The sequence below is a fragment of the Alligator sinensis genome, unplaced genomic scaffold (assembly GCF_000455745.1).
Source record: "Alligator sinensis unplaced genomic scaffold, ASM45574v1 scaffold858_1, whole genome shotgun sequence".
NCBI classification, from domain to species: domain Eukaryota; kingdom Metazoa; phylum Chordata; order Crocodylia; family Alligatoridae; genus Alligator; species Alligator sinensis.
Genome location: NW_005842079.1, coordinates 1,721,369 through 1,744,341, shown reverse-complemented (window position 1 = coordinate 1,744,341; position 22,973 = coordinate 1,721,369). Strand labels below are relative to the sequence as shown.

Here is a 22,973-nt window from a genome sequence, read left to right as displayed (position 1 = left end):
GGGGCCCAGCCATAATTCCAGTCAGTAGAGTATTCCGGTTAGTAAAATGCTGGATAACGGGGCTTATACTGTACTTTGGAGGACATCATCAGAATTCAAAATGATCTTTGCAAATTGGAGAGATGGCCTGAAATATACGAGATGAAATTCAGTACTGACAAGTGCAAAATGCTACACTTAGAAAGGAGAAATCAAATGTAGAAATACAAAATGGAGGATAACTAGCTAGGTAGAATAAGAGAAAAGAATCTTGGGTTTATAGGGTGACCAAACTAAATGTGAGTCAATAATATGACACCATTGCCAAAAGGCAAATCTCATTCTGGGATATTTGCAGGAGAGCTGTGGGAATGAGGCCTCAGCTGGAGTACTCTGTTGATTTTTTGGGGTGCTATTCTTTTAAGAAAGCTGTAGGCAAACTAGAGTGTTCAGAGGAAAGCAAAAATAATGATAATAGTAATAGTGCAATGATGATACATGGCCCATGAGGAAAAGTTAAAGGATTGGATTTGCTTTGTCTAGAAAAGAGCAAATTGAAAGGTGAAACACAAGTCTTCCAATATTTAAAAAGTTGTTTCTAATGGCATGTATGGGGAGATGCTGAAACTTGCTACCTGAGGAATTTGCAGAATCGTTCGTCTGAAGCATTTAAAAACAGACTAGACAAACTTCTATCAGGGATGGTTCAGGTATATTTGATTCTGCTTACATGGGGTATTGGACTAGATGACCATCAGAGGTTCCTTCCAACTCTACACTTCTGCGAGTATGGGCAGGTGAACAGTTATACTGCTTTAAAATGTGTATAGGGACTTATGAGTGTGTCAGTTGAATCTCCTGCAACTGTTTCATCTATCTACCTTTGCAGTAGGTGAAGCTACACCATAGTGATTTTTACCAGCTGTTTCATTCAGTGGTAAATAATTGTGATTTAGCTCTCGCTTACCACGAGATGGAACAGACAAAAGAATTACTTCAATTCAACAGAACTGCAGTGGCTTCTCATCCCCCGCCTTTTCAGCTTGTATAATTATTTTGTTTGGCCATGCCCTGTGGCCCTGGTTTGTCACAGCAGTCACGTGTCCTATCTTTCTATAACTAGCTGTTTCTCTGAGTGTTTCTGCTAGCTCCCTAGAATATTTGTGGTAAACAAACACAAATGGAGCACAAATACACCATGTAAATCTGATACAAAATGTGAATATGTATTTGGGGGCGTTTGTTCATTCAGCTCTTGGTTGCTTATAAAGACTTATAAAGGCACCTCTCCAAGTTACCCCACTCTTGTACTATAACAGTGCCTAGAGCACCTAGCTGGGTTCAGGACCCTTCTTTGAGGTGTTGTACACATGTGTATTAAAGAGACGGTCCCTGCTGCAAAAAGCTGAATGTCTCGATAGGAAAGATGGACAAAGTGTAGGGGTTTAAAAAGAAAAGACTAGGAAGTTTTTAAATGATGGGGACAGGGCCCCACAGCAGGTCAGTCTGGGACTCTGGTAACTGAAGTCCTATCTATTGAATCATGTTCTTCCCCAAATAAGCGATGAATTCTAGTGTTTTGGTTTTCATCTCTCTTCCATTCGCCTATATCCTCTTATGGTCTTCCTTTCCTGATGGGGAAGACAGGTTGATAATGGGAGAGTTTTATCTTGACAAATATCTAGCATTCTAGCTATCTTTTCACACCTACTCCAGATAAACACCTGAACATGTCCATGAAGCTAACAAGGAGTCATGAAAATGACAGTGTAGGAGGGTTGGAAATTACTGGGAGTGTGGTCAATAATTTCTGTGGTGGTTTTACTATAAACTGGTTGTCTGCTAAAGGCCTATCTTTTTGAAAAAACCAAAACAAGAGAACCTTTCATGTTCTTTTTTGTTTCTCTACATACCCCAGCCATGCCACAGTGACTGTTGGTGTATACAGGGCTTCCTATTTCAGGTGCATAAGCATTTGAAGAAAATAGGCAGTGGTGTGTGTGTGTGTGTGTGTGTGTGTATGCATGCATGCATGCACACCATTATAGTTACAGGATTAAGCATTTTGAAGGACTAAGCCAATTAAAAGGAAAAGTTCCTGTGCAGCAAAAATTAGACAACATGGTAATTAATAACCTTATTAAATAGCGATATTTGGGCACTGAACCAAAATATGTGAATCAGAGTGAAGCATACTTGGCTGAATGTACTATGTGAAGTGTAGACACTTGTATGCTTCCTCTGGATAGGCCAGTAAGCTCTAGGGCAGTGTAGCCACTTATCAAATCACTTCTTCATTGTCCTTTCACATTTTCATGAGTCTTCATCCTCTGTTTTGGTTCAGGTTGAGGGCAGGGAAAAAGAAGATTGAAACCTTTGGGTAATCACTCCCTTTCTGTTCCTCCGTTGCAGAAAGCTTCATCCTAGCATCAGGCTGTTTAAAATTTTAACAGCAACTGAAGTGCAGATCTCAAAATTGTGTTGTGTGGGTGTTGGGGTGTGTTTTGTGTTGTATTTTTTTTTTTTTGTTTTACATTCTCCCATCCTCTTAACAAAGGGTGCCCTATGATCAGATTTCTGTTTCTAAAGCCAGAGGTGCTCAACCTTCAGTCTGCAGGCTAGACATGGTCTGTGGAGCCATGGCATCCAGCCAGTGGGGCCTCCCCAAGGGTCAGAAAACTTGGTGGCAGGGGAGTAGTGACAATAAATACCACCACCTTCCACCACTGCCAAATTCCCAAGCCCCATGCAGTATGTTGGAGCCAGGCCACACCCCTTCCCTCCATATGGCAAGGTTGAGGTCAAGCCATGCCCCCTTCCTTCCATGTGGCTGGGCCATGCCCCATTCCCATGCAGCTGGATTAGGGCTGGGCCATGCCCCTATCTCTTACCCCCAATCCCTCTTGTACCCTGTGGGGCTGGGTTGAGGCTGGGCTAAGCCCATTCTCCTGATCATCTGGATTGGGGTTGGTCTGCCCTCCTGTCACCCTCCATGCAGCTGGATTGGGCCATACTGCACCAGCCTGGTTGCCAGATTGAGACCAACAGCTGGATCCAGCCTGTGGATGGACCAGGCACTGTCTAGCCCAGTGATTCTCAATTTTTTTTGTACCTGGACTCACTTGTAAACGTGGATGGCCAGTCCTGATTCAGTGCCCCTCACTCCCAACCCTCAGTGTATTAGGGTGGGGGGCAAGCAAGCAGCCCCTTGCAGGCTGGAACTCTACCAGCCTGCAAGGGAAAAGCTAGTTTCCCATGTCTTTCTCCTTTAAAAATAGATTCTACTTTAAAGCTTGTTTGCAACCCACTTCTGGGCTGCGACCCACAGGTTGAGAAATGCTGGTCTAGCCCACCAGATAAAAAGCTGGAGCACTACTGTTCCTAACTGAAGAGAAGCTTGTAAGTTCCTGTGTGAACCTCACAGAGATAGTAGCTGTCCACCCAGTGTCTGAACACACATGGCTCCCTCAATGTCAGTTTTGTTTCCCTGAATTACATTGCTGAGTGTCCTGTCTTATGACTTCAAAGGACACTGAGGCAGAGGATAGGACAGGGTGGCACCTTGGAGCAAGGGTGGGCAATTAGGGAGTTTTGGTGAGCTGTTACAGGCTGGGTCAGCACCCTCTCCACCTACTCACCAAAACTCCCTAAGTGGCTCTGCCTTGGGGCTGAGCACTGCGCTGTTATGCCTGGCAATCCCAGCCCCAGCATATCCATGGAGACCAGCCTGGGACCTGCACAGGCAGGGTGTGCTTGACCAGGCAGATTGCCCAGGGGGGCCCAGGAGTGGCATCTGTGAGTCGACTGGGCAGGTGGAGGCAGGGCCAGGATCTTGGCACTGAGAGCATGGGGCTGGTGACCCAGGGCACAGCTGCAATCTGGCACATCCAAACCCCCAGAACCGGCAACTGGTGTAGTGATGTGCAAGCAGCAGATCATGGCTCTGCCCTGGGCCATGGCCCCACACTGACTGCCCCAAGATCCTGATCCTGGTCCTACTCGCCCATCCAGCCCTCAGATGCCACTTCCCACCTGCGCACAGCTCAATCCCAGCTGGCCAAGCACACCCTGCCCACGTGGGTCCCAGGCCGAGGTTCCACAGAGACTCTGTCCTGCCGTGGGTGTGAGGCAGCAGGGCTGGGATGCCCAGGCAGCAGGGCTGGATCTGGTGATGCTGCTGCCACTGTCGCAGCCAATCGGAAAGAGCTGCCAGAGCTGATGTGAAGTGCAGTCCAGCTGCCATGCCACCCCTGCCCCGCTGCATGCCCAAGGACAGCAGGACTAGCTGCAGGTACCACAGCCCAGGCCACCCACTACCAGGGTGGATTTGATTTAAATAATGCTTTAAATCACAATTTCTATATCATTGGTCAGGCAGCCTTGAGTTACACTTTTTGTAGAAAACAGTGATTATTCTTGTTGTTTGATATCCTTGATTCATTTAACTTTTTGAAACATTGCACTTTCAGAGAGAGGTAAGGGCTTGACTCTGTGTACGCAGACTTGCAGAGTGACAAGAGGGCTGATGGGTAGGTAATCGGGTCTGTTATCTCTCATCTCCATATAGTGCTGTTTAACAAGGATGTTATCTCTGGTGACACAAATCCACAGTTTTGAGAACTGAAACTAAGCATCACAGAGATGATTAATGGGATCTTCTAGACTGAGCACTGAGTCCCATTGGGCTGAGTGTTTTTCTTTAATCTTTACTAATCCATAGAGGAGCCTCTGGGAGCCCCATAAGGTTGGGCCCCTAATATAGTCCATGGCCTGTTGTAACCTTTTATAACCCTTTTTACAAAAGGGTTACATGAATATATTGTCTCAAATGGGGATTATAACTTATTATACAGGTTTCCCTCAATTTATGCATATTCACTGTTATGTGATGACCCTTTTGCACCCAAAATTTGTGATATATACGAGGTAAATTTGCATATATAAGATCAGCATAGACCTGGAGAACACTGCATAAATCAAATTCACATAAAACGAACCTACTTTTATAATGTAAGAAATAGGGATAGGTTCCCTGGTCAGCTGCTCCCGGGGTCGGCTGGGGTGAGCGCAGACAAGCGGAGTCGTGGGTGGTGCGGGGCATGGTAGTCACCCCAGCGCTGGCTGCAGTGGCCCCAGGACTGGCCCACACCAGCTCCCTGTAGCCATTGGGCTGCATCGTGCTCTGGTGCAGGCAGCTGATGCCAGCAGCTCCTGGGGTCACTGCAGCCAGGGCTGGGATGGAAACAGGCAGAGCTCTGGGAAGATCCTGGAACCCCTGAGCCTGCAGCAGCCGCCAGCCCGAGCCTGCTCTCATCCGGCTGCAGGCAACTGCACCTGCTGCAGCCCTAGGAGCGGCAGACATCGCCCGCTTGCACCTGCTGGGCTCTGCCGTGCCGTGGGGCGCGGGGCATGGTGCCCCAGGGGGGGTGGGGCATGGCGCAGCCCACCAGCTGCAAGCAGGCGGCATCTGTCACTCCCAGGGCTGCAGCAGGGGTGAGCAGTCGCTTGCAGCCGGACAAGAACAGGCTAGGACCGGCTCAAGTCTGCAGCGACCCCTGTGTTTTCTTTGCTTGTTTGTCGGGGGAGAGGAGGAGTAGGAAGGTGTAAATGTCAGACTCCTATGCAACACAGGTTAGACTGCTGCAGTGATATGTATCTCACTCTGATGCTCGCTGCAGTAAATACTTTTTGAAGTGCTGCTTTTTTTTTTTTTTAATACCAAACACCGAGCTGTTTTATCTCCTCTTTAAAACAAAAATCAAGTATGCAGATTATGAAATAAATTAACATTTTTACAGTGTTCTTTGAAGAGATAATGACAAAGGGCTCCGGTGGGCACTTTTTAAAAAAGAATTATCTACTTCCTTCGTTAAAAGTAGAATAGCTGGCTAAATTGTATAGGGTGAAATATAAGCACAAAAGCCCCCAACTTAATCATGGGGAATTTAAGCTTATGCATGGGTGGGTGAGTGTGCATGAATACATGTATTGCATATGAGAGGTTTTGGTTTTTTTCCAGTAATCCAGGCCAACTGTGCAATATAGTTATTGAAGATTGGGGGGATCGGAAATGGAAGACTGTCTTGTTATGGGGTCTCGGTGAATGTGGAGTCCCCAAAACTGTAGTCTGTGGTACCATCCTATCCCATGTCATCATTGCACAAACCACTTTAGGCTGCTGTGGCTGGAAATAAATTTACAGAAAAGCTGTGTACGCTGGTCAGAAATGGGCCTTGTGACTTGCTGTGCACAGTAATGCATTCATGTCAGTAGTATCCTACTTGGTGCATTGGGCCTTACCGTTTTTTCTTTGTTCTATTTATAAACACCATTTCACAAGAGCACTATGACACTCCAGGCTGAGCATTTTGAGGAATTATTGCTCCTTGAGCCCCGTAACACCGTCTGAGGCATGCAATAATGGGCCAGAAATGCAATGATTGTCATGTCTTATTGCTTGTGGTTTCAGTACTGGAATTCTTTCATAGTGAAATCTCCATGTACATAATGGCATATGAGTTTCTTTACCCTTTTTCAGCCTTGCCCTAGTTTCCTTCCATAAAATCTCAAACCACAGGAGGAAGAAGAGGTTGGAAGTCAAGGGAGATGGAATACCTTTTAAAAGATTATTTTTGTAATATAATAACTTCATGCCTAACACATGGCAATTAAAGAGTGAACAGAGGGTTCCAGATTTTAGGGCATACCTTGCCTTGACTGGGTGGGTTTTTTTGGAATTGCTACTGGCCCCTAAATGTGACAGTGATGGTACATTTTGCGCATAGATATAGGCCATGTGTACACCAGGGACTCTTGCCAATATTGTACTGTTAAGAGATTATTATTTTTTTTTCAATCTCTCTCTCTCTCTCTCTCTCTCTCTAACATTATATATTTTCATTTTATATATTTAATCATAACTTCATTTTGCATGCATATATAATTATACATTCATTTTATACTATGTGCGTATAAAAATAAAAGTGTAGTTCACATACACACGTTTCATTTTAATATAGTATTTCATTTGGGGAACTGGTATAAAGTAAGTGGCAAAAAGGCTTTTCCTGGTATAAGCTCTGTCAGCATTAGTTGAGTCCGCCCACATAGCAGCCAACCTTTTCTAGGGTAATCTAGATCTTGGATGAGTCTGCAAATTAGTATATGTATTGAAAGCTATTTATTGAACACTGACGGTGACCTCTCTTGAGTTAGTTAGGGCCAAAACCTTAGGTGGACTGTTCAACCTAGGAATGAGAGCAGTGGCACCATGGCTGATATGGCTCAAGACAGTTGACTGCATGGTATGTTTTATAATCATAATACATGCGTTGCAAGTGCCAGTCATATAGCTTCACGGTTATGATTCAGTTGTGTTTTACACTTCAGCTTCTTTCATATTATGGAAAACAGTGGCCCCTCCCCAAACAGCAAATGGCTAAGATGGTTTAGTTGGGGATGATCTGGCCTTGAGTAGGGGGCTAAACTGGAGAACCTCATGAGGTTCCTTCTAACCCTACTTTCCTATGATCCTGTGACAGTGCTTTTATTCTATGGGCATAGAATGAATTTTCTAATTTAAATAAACCTGCTACAGTTAAAATATGGACTGTTCAAGAAATTTAGCACCCAGTGTTGCTCTCTATATATGTGTGCATGTGCTGAAATGGTTTTAATAATCGAATAATGAAAATACCTCAAACTTCCTGTATTACTAAACCTCTCTGAAATGTTGTGCATAGGGTACATTTGAGATTAGGATTAAGAGAAAGTAGACTAGATGGGCTACCGGTTTCATCTGATATTGTAATTCTTTTGTTCCTAGAGATGGCATAGACAGATGTTAATGAACAGCCAGATGCTACAAAAGGTAGAAACCTGTAAAAGGTACCCGCTGTGTAAGAAACCCTGCAGTGAACTTAAATGTGTGACTAGGCCTGCATATAATTGATTCTTCTCCCTGTGCCCTCCCAGTTCACCGGTCAAATTTTAAAGAAAAAAACTCACTGATTTTATTTGGGGGGGGGCGGCAGGGGGTTAAGGCATATTTTTAGGCATATTTACCCAATGAAATGCTTCTAGTCCCTTCAGAATTTTTCAGGCTGAAACATTTGGGGAAATTTGCAAATAGTTCTGCTTGACCAAAGTAGGCATATTTGGCAAGTAAAAGATTTGAGTGAAACGTATTTTGCCCAACTCTACTTGTGATTTTTTCCTCCTTCTAAAACAGCTCTCCTAGAGGCTTTGCTTTCCCCATCTTGGAGAAAAGGTGCCAGCTGTGGTCTTTTTCCTCCCTACCCAGTTAAATTCCCTAAGGGAAATATAACAGAGTTGCCAGCTTCAGAAACTACAGTTGCTTAATCACCCACGTTAAGCACAATTTGTTCTGTGAGTAGACCATGCAGTTAAATCTTGCTTCTACTTACAACTTCGTATATGAAGTTCACAATTGGCAAGCAAGGGTATAACTACCTATAACCACAACTAATACCTGCTGCATTCCTTTGTCCATCTACTCTACAGGTATTTACAAGTGATGCGTCAGTTCTCTGCTCTAGTGATTAGGCTTGTAGTGATCTTGGGGTGTCTTTATGACATTTTGAGCCCTCAAAACTGGCATCTTTTGTTTGACCCCAGAGGACTGTAGTGCTGACTGTTAGCATAAACTACTCATCTGGGTTTTCTTGTTCTCTCAAGAAAGATAGTTTGGTTCAGTGGTGGTAGGGTTGTGGCCTGCAAATGTATCTTGCTCTAAGACAGTGGTTCTCAGCCCCTTTAAACTCCAGGCTCCCCCTTGTTAAACTGAAGAAACCATTAGAAAAATATCAGCTCTTGGCTTTCACTTGTTTTTTGACTATGGGAAAGTACTAGAACAATTCTATTGCAAAGAACTCGGACTGCAGCAGATCAGAATGGGTTTGACGCTACAGATTTCTATCTGAAATCTCTGGGTGTATCTTGTGAATTGTGTGTAGGTGTTTCATTCCTAATGCTGCTAATATTTCTTGACACCCTAGGGTACCATTGCACCCTGGTTGAGAATCAGTTCTCCAGGGCAATGTCAGTTTTTAAGTCCCTTCTTTGAAATGGCCAAAGCAGATAACTGTCATGCTTCCCTCTCTCCTTATTGTGATTGGAGCCTGTTACCTCCTGATGCTGGTCCCGAGGCTTCCAATCCTGGTCTCTGTTCTATGCAGTCCTATATTCTGTTCACTAAGGTCACACCTGGGGATAAATGGTGCTGTGAAAATAGCACTGACAACGATGACCTGGGACGCTGACATGATAGCAGCACTCTTTTTAGGCCAGCAGAAGAAATAAAAAGTGGCACCTGCATGGTGTAATTCCCACCCATCAAGCAACCAATGCTACGCCTACAAGGTAATCTCGTATTGTGTTCGGCACCAGGTGCCCTCAAACATTCTTCAAGCAGGTTGCAACCAAAACTGGAAGCAGTTTAGCTGTTACATAAAGCTTTATATGTGCTAATTGGCACTGCGGAATGCAAGTGCTAAATATCCTGCCCCTATGTTGATTAACCCATCCATACAACCACACAGGTACAACTCTGCTGGTTCCAGTTTAGGGGATAGTCCACCAGGATCAGCTCATTGTGCATGAGGGCACCACTGCTGACCACAGTAAGCTCTGTGTGGATGGGTCCAACTAACCCAAGAGGTAGCCATTCCCAAAACCTCTCTTTTAAAGCTGGAAGACCTGTATCAGTTGCATATAACTAAGGTTTTATGTGAGCTGAGTTCTGGGACACTTCTGACTGCAAGAGCCTGCTCCCCATTGTGTCACTTTTTTTTTTTTTTTATGGATCTGTAGTTGTGGAAGATGATGTTGGGGAAAACCTTGTGGGTCAATGTTTCTCTTCCCTTGCAAGAATAGGGTCTGGTCTCCCAAAAGAGGGCATATGTTATCCTAAACTGGTTTCCTCTTACCAGAGGATCAGAAAGGGGCAATAAACTGCATTCCGTACCAATATCCAGGTGCCAAATCATCTGGACCTTGATCCCTCTAGGGTTAAATAATTATCTCTCTCAGCTCCTTAGCAAAAGGAGAAAAAGCTATTTTTGTTATGCCTGTTTCTTTTCTTTTCCTTTACCCCTTCTGCTTTGCCTTGTGTACATTTTTGTAGTCTTGGAGTTTATAACCTGCCCCAGCCATAACTCTTGGAGGCCAGACATTCTTGGTATTCTGCCTGCACCTGGTGCTGCAAAGACAGAACAGTAAACTTTGCTGAGAGTGCTGACTCTTTCCTGCCACCCCTTTTCCCCCACTCCTCTCCTTCCCCCCCCCCCCCCCCCCCCACTCACCTCCTCATATCAACATTTTCCAGCTTATCTCATCTACTAAGTGTCAGGACTCTGACTTTCTCTTTCTTTTTCTCTTCCCGTTCCTCTTCCCTTGCCTTCCCCCACTCTTGCAGGATGCAGTATTGGGCTAGAAGGCTGGAGCAGGAGATTGATGGAGTGATGAGAATATTTGGTGGTGTCCAGCAGCTCCGAGGGGTAAGCTGTCTCTCTTCCCCTTTGTTACTTTCCTTGTGGCATTGAATATTCTCTTCTAGAGATGCTGCCTATGTGAACACTTGTAATAAGTCACCCTCCCAGCTCTCTTCATGTGCAGGATCACAGCTGACTCTGCCTCTAGTTGCTAGTCAACCTGACACATTTATCATGTGCATGTTTTTGTTGTGTGTTTTTTTGGTTTTTTTTGTTTTGTTTTTTTGGGTTTTTTTGTTTTGTTTTTTATTCCTCTACCTGTATTTCGGTATGGCTGCATATAACTGCTATCTGAGTTCCTAGTTGTATTCTTTCTCTGTACTACATTTTCCACACACCTTAAATCCAGCTGCTTTTCCTGCCAAGGATTCTTGGTTATTTGTATTTGCCTTGTAAGCTTAACTTTGTCTTACAGAAACAGACTGCATTTGGGAAATGTAGGGGCTAATGAGAATTCTGATGCTGGGATAAACTGAAGTCCTTTCTCATTCTGGGAAGCAGTCGCTCTGCATCAGAGTTGGGACAGCAAAAGGAAAGAAAAGCTTGCTTCTGCTTGCTCTACTTGCTCTGTGGATAGAGAATATCAGTCTCGTAGAGCCCTACCTCCCTCTCCTTCTGAATATATCTATCTTAGCTTTGCTAGTCATTTTAAATGGAGTAATCCAAAATACTAAAATACTGCTAATCTGAAGATCCTAAAAACACTGGCCTCATTCAGCATGCTAGATGTATTGCTCTATTTTCACAGGGTAATGTGCATTGGTTGTGGAGCATGTGTTTGGGTTTGGGTTTCTTTTTATTATTTTTTGTCATCACAGTGATCTATTATAGGTAGGTTTATTTTTTTTTCCTCCCTTTAGCTCCATTAACATCAAAATAATTACTCACATTTTATATTGTTGTTTGTGGGGCACTGTCTAAACATAAAAGTTGCACTGGTTTCTCTTTAAATATATGTTTAAGTGGCTTTTAATTAAACAGATGCAGACTCCTGTGTAGATGTTCATAATTTGGCTTTTGAGTGGTTTTTCTCAATTTAGCTGCAACCTGTTTCTATTTACCTCAAGCTAAATTGATATAAACCATGTTTATATTGATTTAAGAGCATCCACACAGCCTTTCACATCAGCTTAACTGAAGGCCTGGCAGACAAATAATTTACATTGGTTTTGTACACTGGTGTAAGTTACACCACAATCAGGAATGGACAGATGGACAATTATCCTAGTGTTGTGCACTTAGTATATGGCTATTACTGTGTCTTGCCATTAGGCAGCGGGGGAGCAAGCAATAACTTATTTGCCTTAAGCGAATGGATGGCCTTAGACATGCAATACCCAAACCAACCTAACTTTTAAGCTTGTGAAGTCTTACCATTGCTGCTTTTGGAGTGAAATTGTTCTTTACAATATTAGGCAAAGGTGTACTGGTGTAAGGCTGTCTGTCAGTTACTTTTAATATCAGTGTAATGCCAGTTATACTGATGTGACCATTTTATCTGTTCGGTGCTTAAATCTGTTTTTCAGTTGCATCTTTTAAATTAGAGCAGCTTTCCATGCAGAGAAATTCTGGGGTCAGAATTAGGCTTCCTGGTCTTGAGTTTTTCAGCCTGCTCTAGATGGGATTAGACAACACTATGGTTGTATGTACAGAGAGATAACAGACATGTTGTTTAACACAGCATCTGAGAAGGACCACTGCAGAACTCCATACCTGTGATGACAAATTCTTTTAACTTATTGCCATTAGCTTTGCTCTTTGTTCCTTTGCATGGGAAACAGATTCATCAGAATATAATATGAAATATTCTGAGTGTTGGTACTAAATAAAAATGGCACCTCTAATTAATTAGCACTTGTCTCCTGTTAGCTAATCAGTCAATTGCAGGCAGAGTGCATCTCTTCTTTCTGGTTTATTATTCTGGTGGAGTAGAGTGCACCATGGTGTACTGGAATAGCATAGGACCAGTTGAAACTGGAAGGGTTTTAAGTCCATAATACTAGCAACTTTGGACTCTCAGTAGAAAAAGAGAAATCTATGCACTAATATTGTATTGGGTAGATGCAAAAAGCTTCCAGAAGAAAGTGGTAAGCTATTGAATTTCTCACCTAATCATTCTGAATGTCATGTTCCAATCCAAAAGAACAACAGCAGATCAATAACTGGGGGACCAGTTCTCAAGGATGGAATTTTTTTTAAGTTAAATTTTAAAATGAATGATATCTTCCTTTTTAGAGATTGGAACTCTAGCTGGTGCAAATCAGCTTAATTTAATTGACCTCCAATCTTGGCGTATATAGTACCATTCATCCCCAAAGAGCTTTATCAGCCACATTCTCAGGGAGCACCCTGAGTTACCAGTCAAATACAGGCAGGTCTGGAGTGCAGCATGGCAGCTGTTTCTAAGATTGCACTCTGATACCATAACTGAGTTTGACTGGAAGCAAAAGGCAAGTGTTACGTGGACTGTCAGATGCATCTGGCATGCATTAAAGCATAAAATGAATATAAGGTAACATGTTTTTCTTATTTCTACATTGGTCCCCTCTCTCCATTTGTGAGAGAGTTGTCCATGGCGCAGGACAAAGAAACTAACACAAGCAGTACTTGTGGGTTTTCCATATTAGACTGCAAGTTCTTGGAATAATAAACTGTTTTAAGGGTCTGTGCAGCTTCTTGCAGAATGAGACCCTTTGATACTAGCCATATGTGAATGTTGAGGGTTGAGTCCCTAGTTTCTTATGACAAATCCGGTGTGGTGGGTTGTTAGAGAGGATGAAAACCATTCTTGGAGGTACAGATATAAGGTGCCAGTTAAATCAAAAAGCCCCTGTCAGTGTATGGGCTGGGTCCTGCTGCCATTTCTCACCAGTTTATGAAAAGGAGTGAGTGGTGGGGAAGCTGCTGCTCCAGTAATGGATCTTCCCTTTTCAATTCAGGCCAGACTATAAGCAATGACATACCGGTAAATAACAATAATAAAAATACATATTTGCCAGGATTTTTTTTTGGGTTGCTTTGAAAGGATGTGGGCCCACTCTCTGGTTGTCGGCTGAAATCTCATAACTGTTGTGGCATATGAGGCATGAAATTTATTGTCAGAAATATGGTGTCCAGGAACACTATGGCACTGAATATTTTATCCTGCTGGAGTGCTACCTGCTCAAGAATGGTTTTTATTTTAACTCTTAAGTCATTTCTTGGAGCTGGGATACTAAATGTCATATCTCCTTGTTCCATGAACAGTTGTCTCTGATGGCTTTGCTGCTAGAACAATTTTCTATGCTTGTTTAAAATTGCATCTTTGTTTTTTATATATTTTCTTTTTCTTGGCAGTGTGAAAGGCTTTTGGAGGTATTGGGGGTAACTTGCAAGGCCCCTTCATCTGTCAGTTGTAGAAGACATGGGGTTTTCAAATGTTATGTCAATGGTTTAAAACATTTGGCATCAGCCTCTTTGGCAGATGTCACAAATTAGCTCTGCACACTCCCCAAATGCTGCTCCATCCCCTTCTGCTACCTGATCTACTGCTCTGCTTTCTGCTTCTTCCCCTCTGCTCCCTGCTCTATCTGCTGCTCTGTTTTCTGATCCCTGCTGTATTTTCTGCTGTGCTGCCCATCTCTTCCCCAGTTTGCCACATGCTGTATGCAAAGCCTACCTGTGCCACTTGCGGCACACATGCTTCAGGTTGACCACCCCTAGTTTTAAAATACAGCCTTATATAAGGTGTATGTTGCTCGGAACGTGCCCTACAGTTTCCTTCTTGGCACACCATTAGCGGCTCTCCTTCTTCCTCCCTACTCCTAAGGTCCCAGCAGCATTCTCATCACTTTGCAGGACAAATAGTGTAATATTAATATTTGTGCTACCACTTCCCTAACATTCTGACTCTTCCCATGTTTTAACACAATTTTTAAATTACTGACCCTAGTCGGCAGTGACTAAAATTTTGTGTTTCCCATTCTAGGCTGCTATTTTCCTTAGTCAAACCACTGTAGAGGTGTGCATCTACATGTGTGCCTTACTTAAGTAAAGTGTCACTGTCTATACATGCGCCCATATCAGGGCTCAGTAAATTAACTCCACCATAGGATAGTAGTATTCATCCTGAACAGTATCCTATGGTGGAGTAATTTACACGGCCGCAATGTACATGTAGACAGTGGCTGGGGCACAAGGGTGCTACAGTGTGAGGGCTGCCTGCTGGCTAGCCCCACACTCTACCACCTTTGTGCCCCAGCTGAGCCCTGCTGCCACAACCCAGAGCCCAGGGCTGACCTCCCGGGCTGCTCTGCACTGGCTCAAACTTCTGCGGTCCCCGGTGCACATGTAAATGCTGTGCCCTGGAGAAATAAACTCCAAAACGAACTGCACTGGTGTTTGTTTATTTGCCCTAATTGCACATGTAGATGCACCCAGATTTGTTGCACTCGAACGTAAGCTCAAGAGACTGAACATTACAATAGCAGGAAGGAGTTACATTGGCAGACCTGTTGTGTAGGAAGGAGCCAGCAATGGAATAGTAGCAGGTACTACCAGTCAGGACTAAGTGCACAGGCAGGTCTGCATTTGACCTAATGGCACACTGCAAGCAGTCTCTATGCACTGTGCCTGAATCCTCCTGCCATTCCTCTCATAGGACCCTCTGCAGCTCTGGCAATAATCTTCAAAGTCAGAAAGCATTACCACTTTACTGTTTTGTAGCTCTCTTTTCTGAGCAGCTTCAAACTATGCAATGTTTGATTTCTTGTGATCCTGATGGCTATCTGGGCTAAGACCATGGCACTCCTTTAATTTGTTACCTTTACTGCATTTGAACCCATTTTCCAAAAAGAAGGAAAAAGCATAGTGTTACCTGCCCTTCTCCCCATTCTCTGAATCTTTTTATCTGAGCTTGTCTAGTTGCCGCAACATCTAAGAGAAGCTGAAGTCCTCAGAAGTGGATGAGAAAACTCTGCAGAGATCTTCATTCCTGTATTGCTGGGATTTCTTTGCTTGCTTTCCATTGCTGGTCATAGTACCTGCTGCTGCAGCAGGTCTAGGGTTACCATATGTTGGGTTTTCATAGACGCATCCTCTTTTTGGGTCCTTCAATCTCCATCCAGGTGGGTTTTTGAAATCTGAACCGATGTCCGGGGTGGGGATGGACTGTGGGTTGGGACTGAGGGGCACTGGCAGTGCCAGGGAACTGGGTTGGGAGTGAAGTGTCCCCCCAACAGGTTTCTTCTTTTTTTGGAACTGGAAATAATAGTAACTGTAAGCAGGTCTAATGCCATTATAGGGATACTTGCATGCTGAGAACCCATTTTCTTTCTCCCCCCTGATCCACTCTCAAATCCAGAGGGCAGTTTTCTCTCCCACCCTACCTCCTTGTCATTCATATTTGTCTAGTATTGGTGGTTGGCATGGTCTTGTACCCTTATTACCTGGTGCCAGTTTGCTGGAGATGGATAGTATCAACACTTTCTTCTAATGGTGATGAGGAAACACCCAGTCCATAAAGATCCAGATGGCCCAAGAAGCTGAGCCATCAGCTGGGAGCGGTGAGCAGCTTGTTGGCAGAGCTTAGCAGCCAGACAGCCTCCAGACAGTTGACAATTGATCCTCCTCAACAGGTGTTGCTTCAGCATCAAGGAAGGGACAGAGGCACTGGGACTGAGCTGGGGCAGAGCACAAATCCAGGGCTTCCCCTCTCTCTGGGGAATTGCATGGTGGTTGCTGTCCCCTGCAGGGGAGCCTGTCTCCACTAAAGACTTTGAGTGTGCCAATATGCAAGTATCTCCTTTAAAATGAGATGTCAGTTTACTTAAGTGGCTGTTTATTACACTACACTGCATTGCTACCTTTGCTTTTTATTTTTCTCTCTGCATTCAGCTCTCTGTGAGCAGCTTGGCCCCTCGGCTTGCTAGGAGATGCTACAGGTGGTTCCTTCTGGGGAAGGACTGTGCTCACTGTCTTGGGGCAGTGTGATGAGGGACTGTGCAAGCTTCCTCTGTTACCTGATTTACAGCACCACCTGCTGTTTAAATTCCAGTTACCTGCACTCTACTGCTATTGCTCATCCCTGACCTTTTTGCCTCTTCCAGTCCTGGCCACATCTTGTGCTGAGATTTGTTGTTTGCCCTTGATATTATTGGACTTGGGCATAGAGAGCTGAAAGGCATACATTAACCTACTGTGCTACTGCAGCTTCCACCCATGTCCTCACTGTGTCTCTGCAATCTTCTGATTTTTCACGCTGCTGTGTCATTGCAGCCCCATTAGATCATTGATAAGGAGCAAGGAACTTTTTTTCTCTTGTTTAAATGATGATGACAGCTGGTTTAAAACAAAAAGTCTTTGTAAAGGGAGCTGCTGGCGTTTTTGTGTTCAAGTCTTTTAATCATACAGGTAACCACCAGCACTGCATTGTATTCTATGTAGTCAAATACTGGGTTTCCTATTCATGAGACTTAATGGTGATCTGCCTGGGGCAAGGTGTTATGGAACAGGCCTTGCGCTATCCCTGGGAATGATTGAGAATTTCTTTGGTTTGCTTTAAATATACTTAACTTTAAAAGAATGACCAGAGTTGTATCCAGTTGTTCAGGGGCTCAGATAGTATTTGTAAATATGAATCTAGGAATGGTATTACATTAATACAAATTGAGATGCCATTTTGCTAGATGCAAATACTTATGGAGAGACAGTCCCAGACCCAAAGGCTTGCAGTCTAAGCAGAGTAGACTTCTGATTTTCACCCAGAATGCCCTGCAATCCCTTTCAGGGGTGCCACAGGGTGTCATACAATATTAACACTGAGTGTATAAACACCTACACATGATTCACAAAATAAACCCTGGGACTTCTGGATTTCAAATCCAGAGTGTCAAAAACATTCCAACCTGTTGTGGTCTCTCTGACTTCTTTGCAAAATAAGTATTTTTCCATAGTCAAAAAATGGGTGAAAGCTAAAAGCTAGCATTTTCTGAAAGGTACCTTGGGCCAAAAAGGTTGAGAACCACTGGACTAAACAGACAAAAGGAGGAGCAACAAGGCACAGAGGAAATCAAGAACTTACCTTGGATGAGTGGCAGAGCTGGGAATAGTTGTATTGTCCCAGTCTAGTGCAGGACCATGTTTTAAATTAAATTCTGATAAGGAGAGAGGACAGTCTTGCCTACCTTAAAAGCAGGAGTCCATCCAGGATGCATCAGGGTGGGTTCTAGGAAGAGTTCTAGGGATTGCGTTGGCCAGAGCCTATAAGGGAAATTTCTGTTGAAGTTAAAATACTGGGGGGGGTGCTCCAGTGTGTGTTAGCTCTGCTGTCCATGTAGTAGGAGTGTTGGGTTCCTTGCCCAGGATAGGGTCTGTGCATCCCAACGAGATAATGCCAACCAACAACACCCCCCCCCCAATTTCTATGCCCTGCCGGAAGGGCTCATGCATTATCTTCTTCTTGAGCTTGGACTTACTGTCAGCTATACCCAACACACTCAGTCTGCCTCTGAACACTACTGCTTTGCCCTCTTCTGCTCCTCTAGTTTGATAAGAAGTGTGCGATGCCAGATAAACACATTCCAGTTCTAAACTGCTTGGGTTTATTTTAATCTGCCCTGGCTGTTCAGCAGCCTCAGCACTTCACTCAGTAATGAGTGCAAAGCCAAGTTGCATTATCAGGCAAGAACACTTGAATGTCCTTGCAGCAGTTTGATTAGAGGAGGGGGCCTTTCTAGCCATCTTTTGAAAGGGTCTGTGCAAGCCTTTTCCACTGTCAGCCCCTCCCTGTTGTTCTCCCTTGCACCCTTCCTCTCCACTTAGAGCTGTATTGCATCCATCGTAGAACATGTCAGGAAAACATATGCTTCAGCTTTTAATTCATTTGCATAATGAGGCTAATATGTATGAATTATTCATGAAGAATATCTACATGTGGCTGTTCACTCCATGGTGTTAGCATCCCTTGGTAATTCCCTTCCAGTGGAGGGTGCTAATCCTGTCCCATATCTTTGTATTAACTGGGGAGGAGAGAGGAAATGAACCATATTCCCTGTGCAGATTGTAACCTGGTGTATTTGTAAGGTCCACTAGTGCTTATCTGAGAGAGGAAGAGAAGGGGGATATCTTAGCAGTAGGGAACACAAGACCTATATTGCTCCTCCTTGTAGGAAGTCTCGGATCATAAGTTAGAAACTTGCTATTTTATAAGGAAGTTGCATCTACACAAGACACTGACTGCACAGTAGCTGAATAGTACTGTGTAGTAGTGCTAAAAAATGTTAGCCAGTGCTACTGAACAGCAACTCTGGTTACTGCACATTTATTTAGTACTTGATTATGCAAGTACTAAAATGTGCAGTAACCACTGCACAGTAGCATCTTCTGTAGATTCTTCCAGTGTGAATTTAATGCTTTGTAGTATTTCAGGGTGAAGGGTGGGGATTTTCTTTTAGCTCTGAGGGTTTCTTACTATCTTTTTAAATGTTCTTGGAAAAAATTTTGTGATGAAATTTCAATTTCATCAAGAAGGAAATCTTGTTTCCTTCTAAATAAAACCATTAGGGGTGCACCGATTTTTAAAGATTTTGTTGGGTGATACTGATGGCTGATTATTAACGAGCCATATCGGCCAATACCAATCCGATAGCTGATTTTACAGGAATGCAGCTTGGTAGCTTGGAGAGCAGCCTCCTGTCTGTGGCAGGGAGGGGCATGGGAGTGGGCAGATTGAGGCTACCCCAGTGAAGAGGGGAGTGGGTTGGGGCAGGGCAGTGAATGTGCCCTTGAGAGCAGGATGGAGGCATGAGCAGGTCATCTGGGGGCACGGGGTGGGGGGGTAGCGGGTCCCCGCTGCTGTGCGCACCCCTGGGGGAAGCATGGGGGGGCATGTAGGTTTGGTTGTCATGTGTTGTTCTCTTTCCCCCCCCCCGATTTTTTTTTTTTTGTGTGTGTGTGCAGGGTGAGGGCAGGCTTGGGAGCTGGGCCGGGATGGGGTGGGGCAGGCAGTGGCACTGGGAAGGGTAGAAACGGGGTGGCCTCTAGACACCCCAAAATCCCCTGTAGATGTCCCTCCCAGCACCACTACCACCCTCCCTGAGTGTAGCCCCAGCCCAGCCCCACCACTGAGAAGAGGCTGGCACAGCCCACCCTCACCCCATGCACACATCCCAGGGGGGCACATGACCCCCATGCCTCCACCAAGGGTGCATGCAGTGGTGGGGAGCTGCCCCCTGCTTCTGATGCCCCCCCCCATTGGCCTCCCGTGCCTTCATCTTACTCCCAGGGTCACATTCACCAGCTTGGCTGGGCCGTGGCTGCCCCCGCCCCACTCCCTCCCTCACCATGGCATTCACCATGCGTTCTTGACCACGTGCATGTGTGCAGCTGCGTGCATGCTGATGGCATTTATCAGAGAGATTATCCGCTATACCAGCCAAAAAAACCCACTTGCCAATAATGTTTATTTTCCTTTTATCGGTGCCAATCTGATATGTGACCGATTTTATGTCTGTGCACCTCTAAAAACAAAAAAATTTTCATGAGCATTCCTCCATCACAGTTGGGGACTCCATCTTGGGGCTTCTACTTGGCCCAGTCTGGAGTCAGGGGGAGGTGAAGATATGAATCCTGTTCTTTTCTAACCCCCTCCTTGGACTGGTGGCTGGAGATCCTGACACTGGCTGCCTGGGGCTTCCCCCAGGTTTGCTGGCACTACCCCAGTTTAGGGAGAATTGCTTGGGGTTGCAGAAGCTGTTGCTATTTTAAGGAGTGATGCTTGTGTCCCCACTACCTGGAACAGGGTAAGCACTGCTCAGGGTTGCTGCTCTTTGGGATCACAGCCACCCCTGCCACTGCTTTGAAAGCGCCAGCTGGGGTTGGCACCGAAGTCTTCTGCCTCTAGGGGTTGTCAAGTGGGGTCCCGTGCCTCCCATGGTGGCCTCTGTTTTGTGGTTCTGGGAGCGCCAGTGGGGGCTCAGCTGAGGGTCGAGGCTGAGTGCATCCCCTCTAGGATTTCAGCTCTGAGACTCACTAGTGAGACAGCTTTAGTTGTCAGTTGTCGTTTACTAGTTATGGTTAGCCAGCCTCAGTGAGAATGCCATTTTAAAGGATGACTCCGGTCAGGAGTTTTCCTTGACTCTTCTCAGTCACAGCCCTGAAGCTTTCTTTCTCAACTGCCTTACCTGCCCCTTGGGTTCCTGCTGCTCCCATTGCCACCCCTTCTGTCCCGGGCCCCCCCCCCCCTTTCTGCCCCCCCCCCCCCCCCCGCCCTTTCTACTTTTTGGTCCCCCCCACACAGTTGTTTTCTACAGCCTCTGTGCATCTTCCAATAGCAGGAATCTAGGAGGAAGACCTAGAGACATACAGATATGGCCAGTGACACACAGATTTGTTGCCACTTCCCTCCCCCACCCCCTTCCCTTCTACCCACTTACCCCTTATGTATACTCTCTTAGGATGCGCATCAGGACATAGGCACAAAACAGGGTGACAACCTTTTTAAGTGACACACCAAATGAAAGCATGCAAATCCCAGAGCGCAGCAGTAGGGCAGAGCTCTAATACCAAAGCACATAGTCCAAAACGTGTATAAGCAGGATTACACTAGTGTGTTATCACCTTTTGTGTAATGTCCTGAGGGTGGGAGGGAGGCCAGTGTCCATCCACATCTTTGGGTCTTGGTCTGCATCCTCCTCCAACAGATCCTTGGGGCCTCTGTGGGATTCTAGGAGTGTGGCAATGGCAGAGATGCTGCAGACACTGAGGTGTGAAATGAGGGAAGATCTGAGTGTGAAAATTCCTTTTTGTGCATGGATTTCAGGGGTTGAAATCTAGCCTGCTGCTGTGGAAACTTTCCACACACAGTTGCTCTGGAGTGCACTGACATGATCTCTCATTGCCTAGCACTGACACGATAATAGTTCTTAAAGGCCATGTCAGAAGCACCTATAGTTACTGGATCAGACTTTAAAAAGATGCACTAATAGTTACCGACACTTGATGAGCAGGACATGAAGTCTGATTCTTCACTTAGTCATGTAATGCCAGTCAATTTAATGGAGTTGCTCTTGAATCGTACCCCCATTGATGGCAAGCCCAGTGTTCTCACATTCAGGTTTATGAAATACCTGCTCTACCCTCTTACCTTATATATCCAAAAAGCAAAGGTTGTGCAGTGACAGTGCCCAGTGACAGTGCATGTGAGAGCCTCGTGAATGTTCAGCAAATCCATTATGAGCTATGGCATTGCCATTACTCAGCCGTATGAGCCCATGGGGGTGGTTGGTGTTCCTAGTAACATCAATCAGCCAGCTTCCATGTGGATACTGTAGGGATCCCAAGGGCCCATGTGGCCCCCACATTAACAGCAGATTAAGTCACTAGGTTCAAGCTGTGTGTGTTTTAAGAGATATATAGATTGAAATAAAACAATCCCCACTGCCCTGAGTGCAGGATAAATAAATAGGTGGAGCTCATTAAAGTTTGCCACCTTAAAAACACATGTATATTATTCTTTAATGAAAAGTTGATTGTCATCTTATTTGCTCCAAATGGTTCTTTTCCTTTACACTCAGTGGACACATCCACACAAGCATGCATGTGCGTCCTGCAGTGTCTCAAAGCCCTTTGAGATGCTGCAAGAGGCATGTGCAGGAACAAAAAAAACCCATTCCCTGCCCTGCAAATTTGCTGCACGAGGGCAAAATTAGACCCGTGGATATCCAGGAGTAAAAAAAAAAATGGCAGGGGGGGTGGAAAAAAGCCGGGCAGAGCACAGTCCCTGACTATGCCTGGAGGCAACTGGAGGCTCGGTCCTCCACAGAGACATTCTGATAGCCAGCCAAGGGGACTATGGGGGGGACCCCTGCCAGCCCCACCTGCTCACTGAGCCAGGACCCACCATCCTGGCAATTTAAAAAAACAAAAAACAAAAAAAATTAAAACAAAAAATAGCCCTCACTCACTGGCAATAGCAGCTGCCGTGAGGGTCACTGGGGCCTCGTGGCAGAGCCCCCTCCCCCCGGGCAGCACAGGGCTGGGTGACAGCCTCTGGCCCCAGCTGCACAGCGTGCAGAGCTGTGCAGCGCCCTGCTGACGTTGGCCGCACTTGCACAATGGGGCAGTGGCAATGCAGGTGCCAGGCACCAGGGGCTGGGCCCCACTGCCCCCTGCTGCCCTGTGCCCAGTGACAGTGTGGGGCTTAAAAGTGTCAGGATGCTGGGACTGCGTGGGGCAGTGATTTTTGTGGGGCTGGGGGTGCAAGCAGGGGATGGGACCAGGTGGGGCCACCATGGGAGGTGGGGGCTGCAGGAGTTGTTGCGGGATGGGGCCAGGTGGGACTGTAATCTGGGGGGGCTGGGGAAGCAAGCAGGAGTGGGGCATGTGGCCTCTCCAGGGGGCCTGTGGCCCTGTGGGGGGACAGACCATGAGCTGTGCTGGGGGGAGGAGGGGGTTGCACCCTGTCGGAGGCAGGGGAACCCCCCCCCCCCCCCCCCCCCCCGCCCC

At 45.5% G+C, this 22,973-nt stretch overlaps 1 protein-coding gene and 1 long non-coding RNA gene across 2 annotated transcripts in view; one reads left to right on the top strand and one right to left on the bottom strand.

Moving 5' to 3' along the window:
• Positions 1 to 18,002, bottom strand: part of LOC102380165 — a 41,124-nt gene extending 23,122 nt beyond the window's left edge. Inside the window, exons 1-2 of the long non-coding RNA XR_323837.2 lie at positions 17,945 to 18,002; positions 17,654 to 17,729 (exon numbers count right to left, since the gene is read on the bottom strand). This is a non-coding gene — a long non-coding RNA (uncharacterized LOC102380165). The remainder of the gene's footprint in view (positions 1 to 17,653; positions 17,730 to 17,944) is intronic.
• The window catches only part of CACNA2D2 (calcium voltage-gated channel auxiliary subunit alpha2delta 2), a 750,433-nt gene that overhangs the window by 28,573 nt on the left and 698,887 nt on the right, over positions 1 to 22,973 (top strand). Inside the window, exon 2 of the mRNA XM_025204332.1 lies at positions 10,415 to 10,496. Coding sequence (XP_025060117.1) covers positions 10,415 to 10,496 — 82 coding nt within the window. The remainder of the gene's footprint in view (positions 1 to 10,414; positions 10,497 to 22,973) is intronic.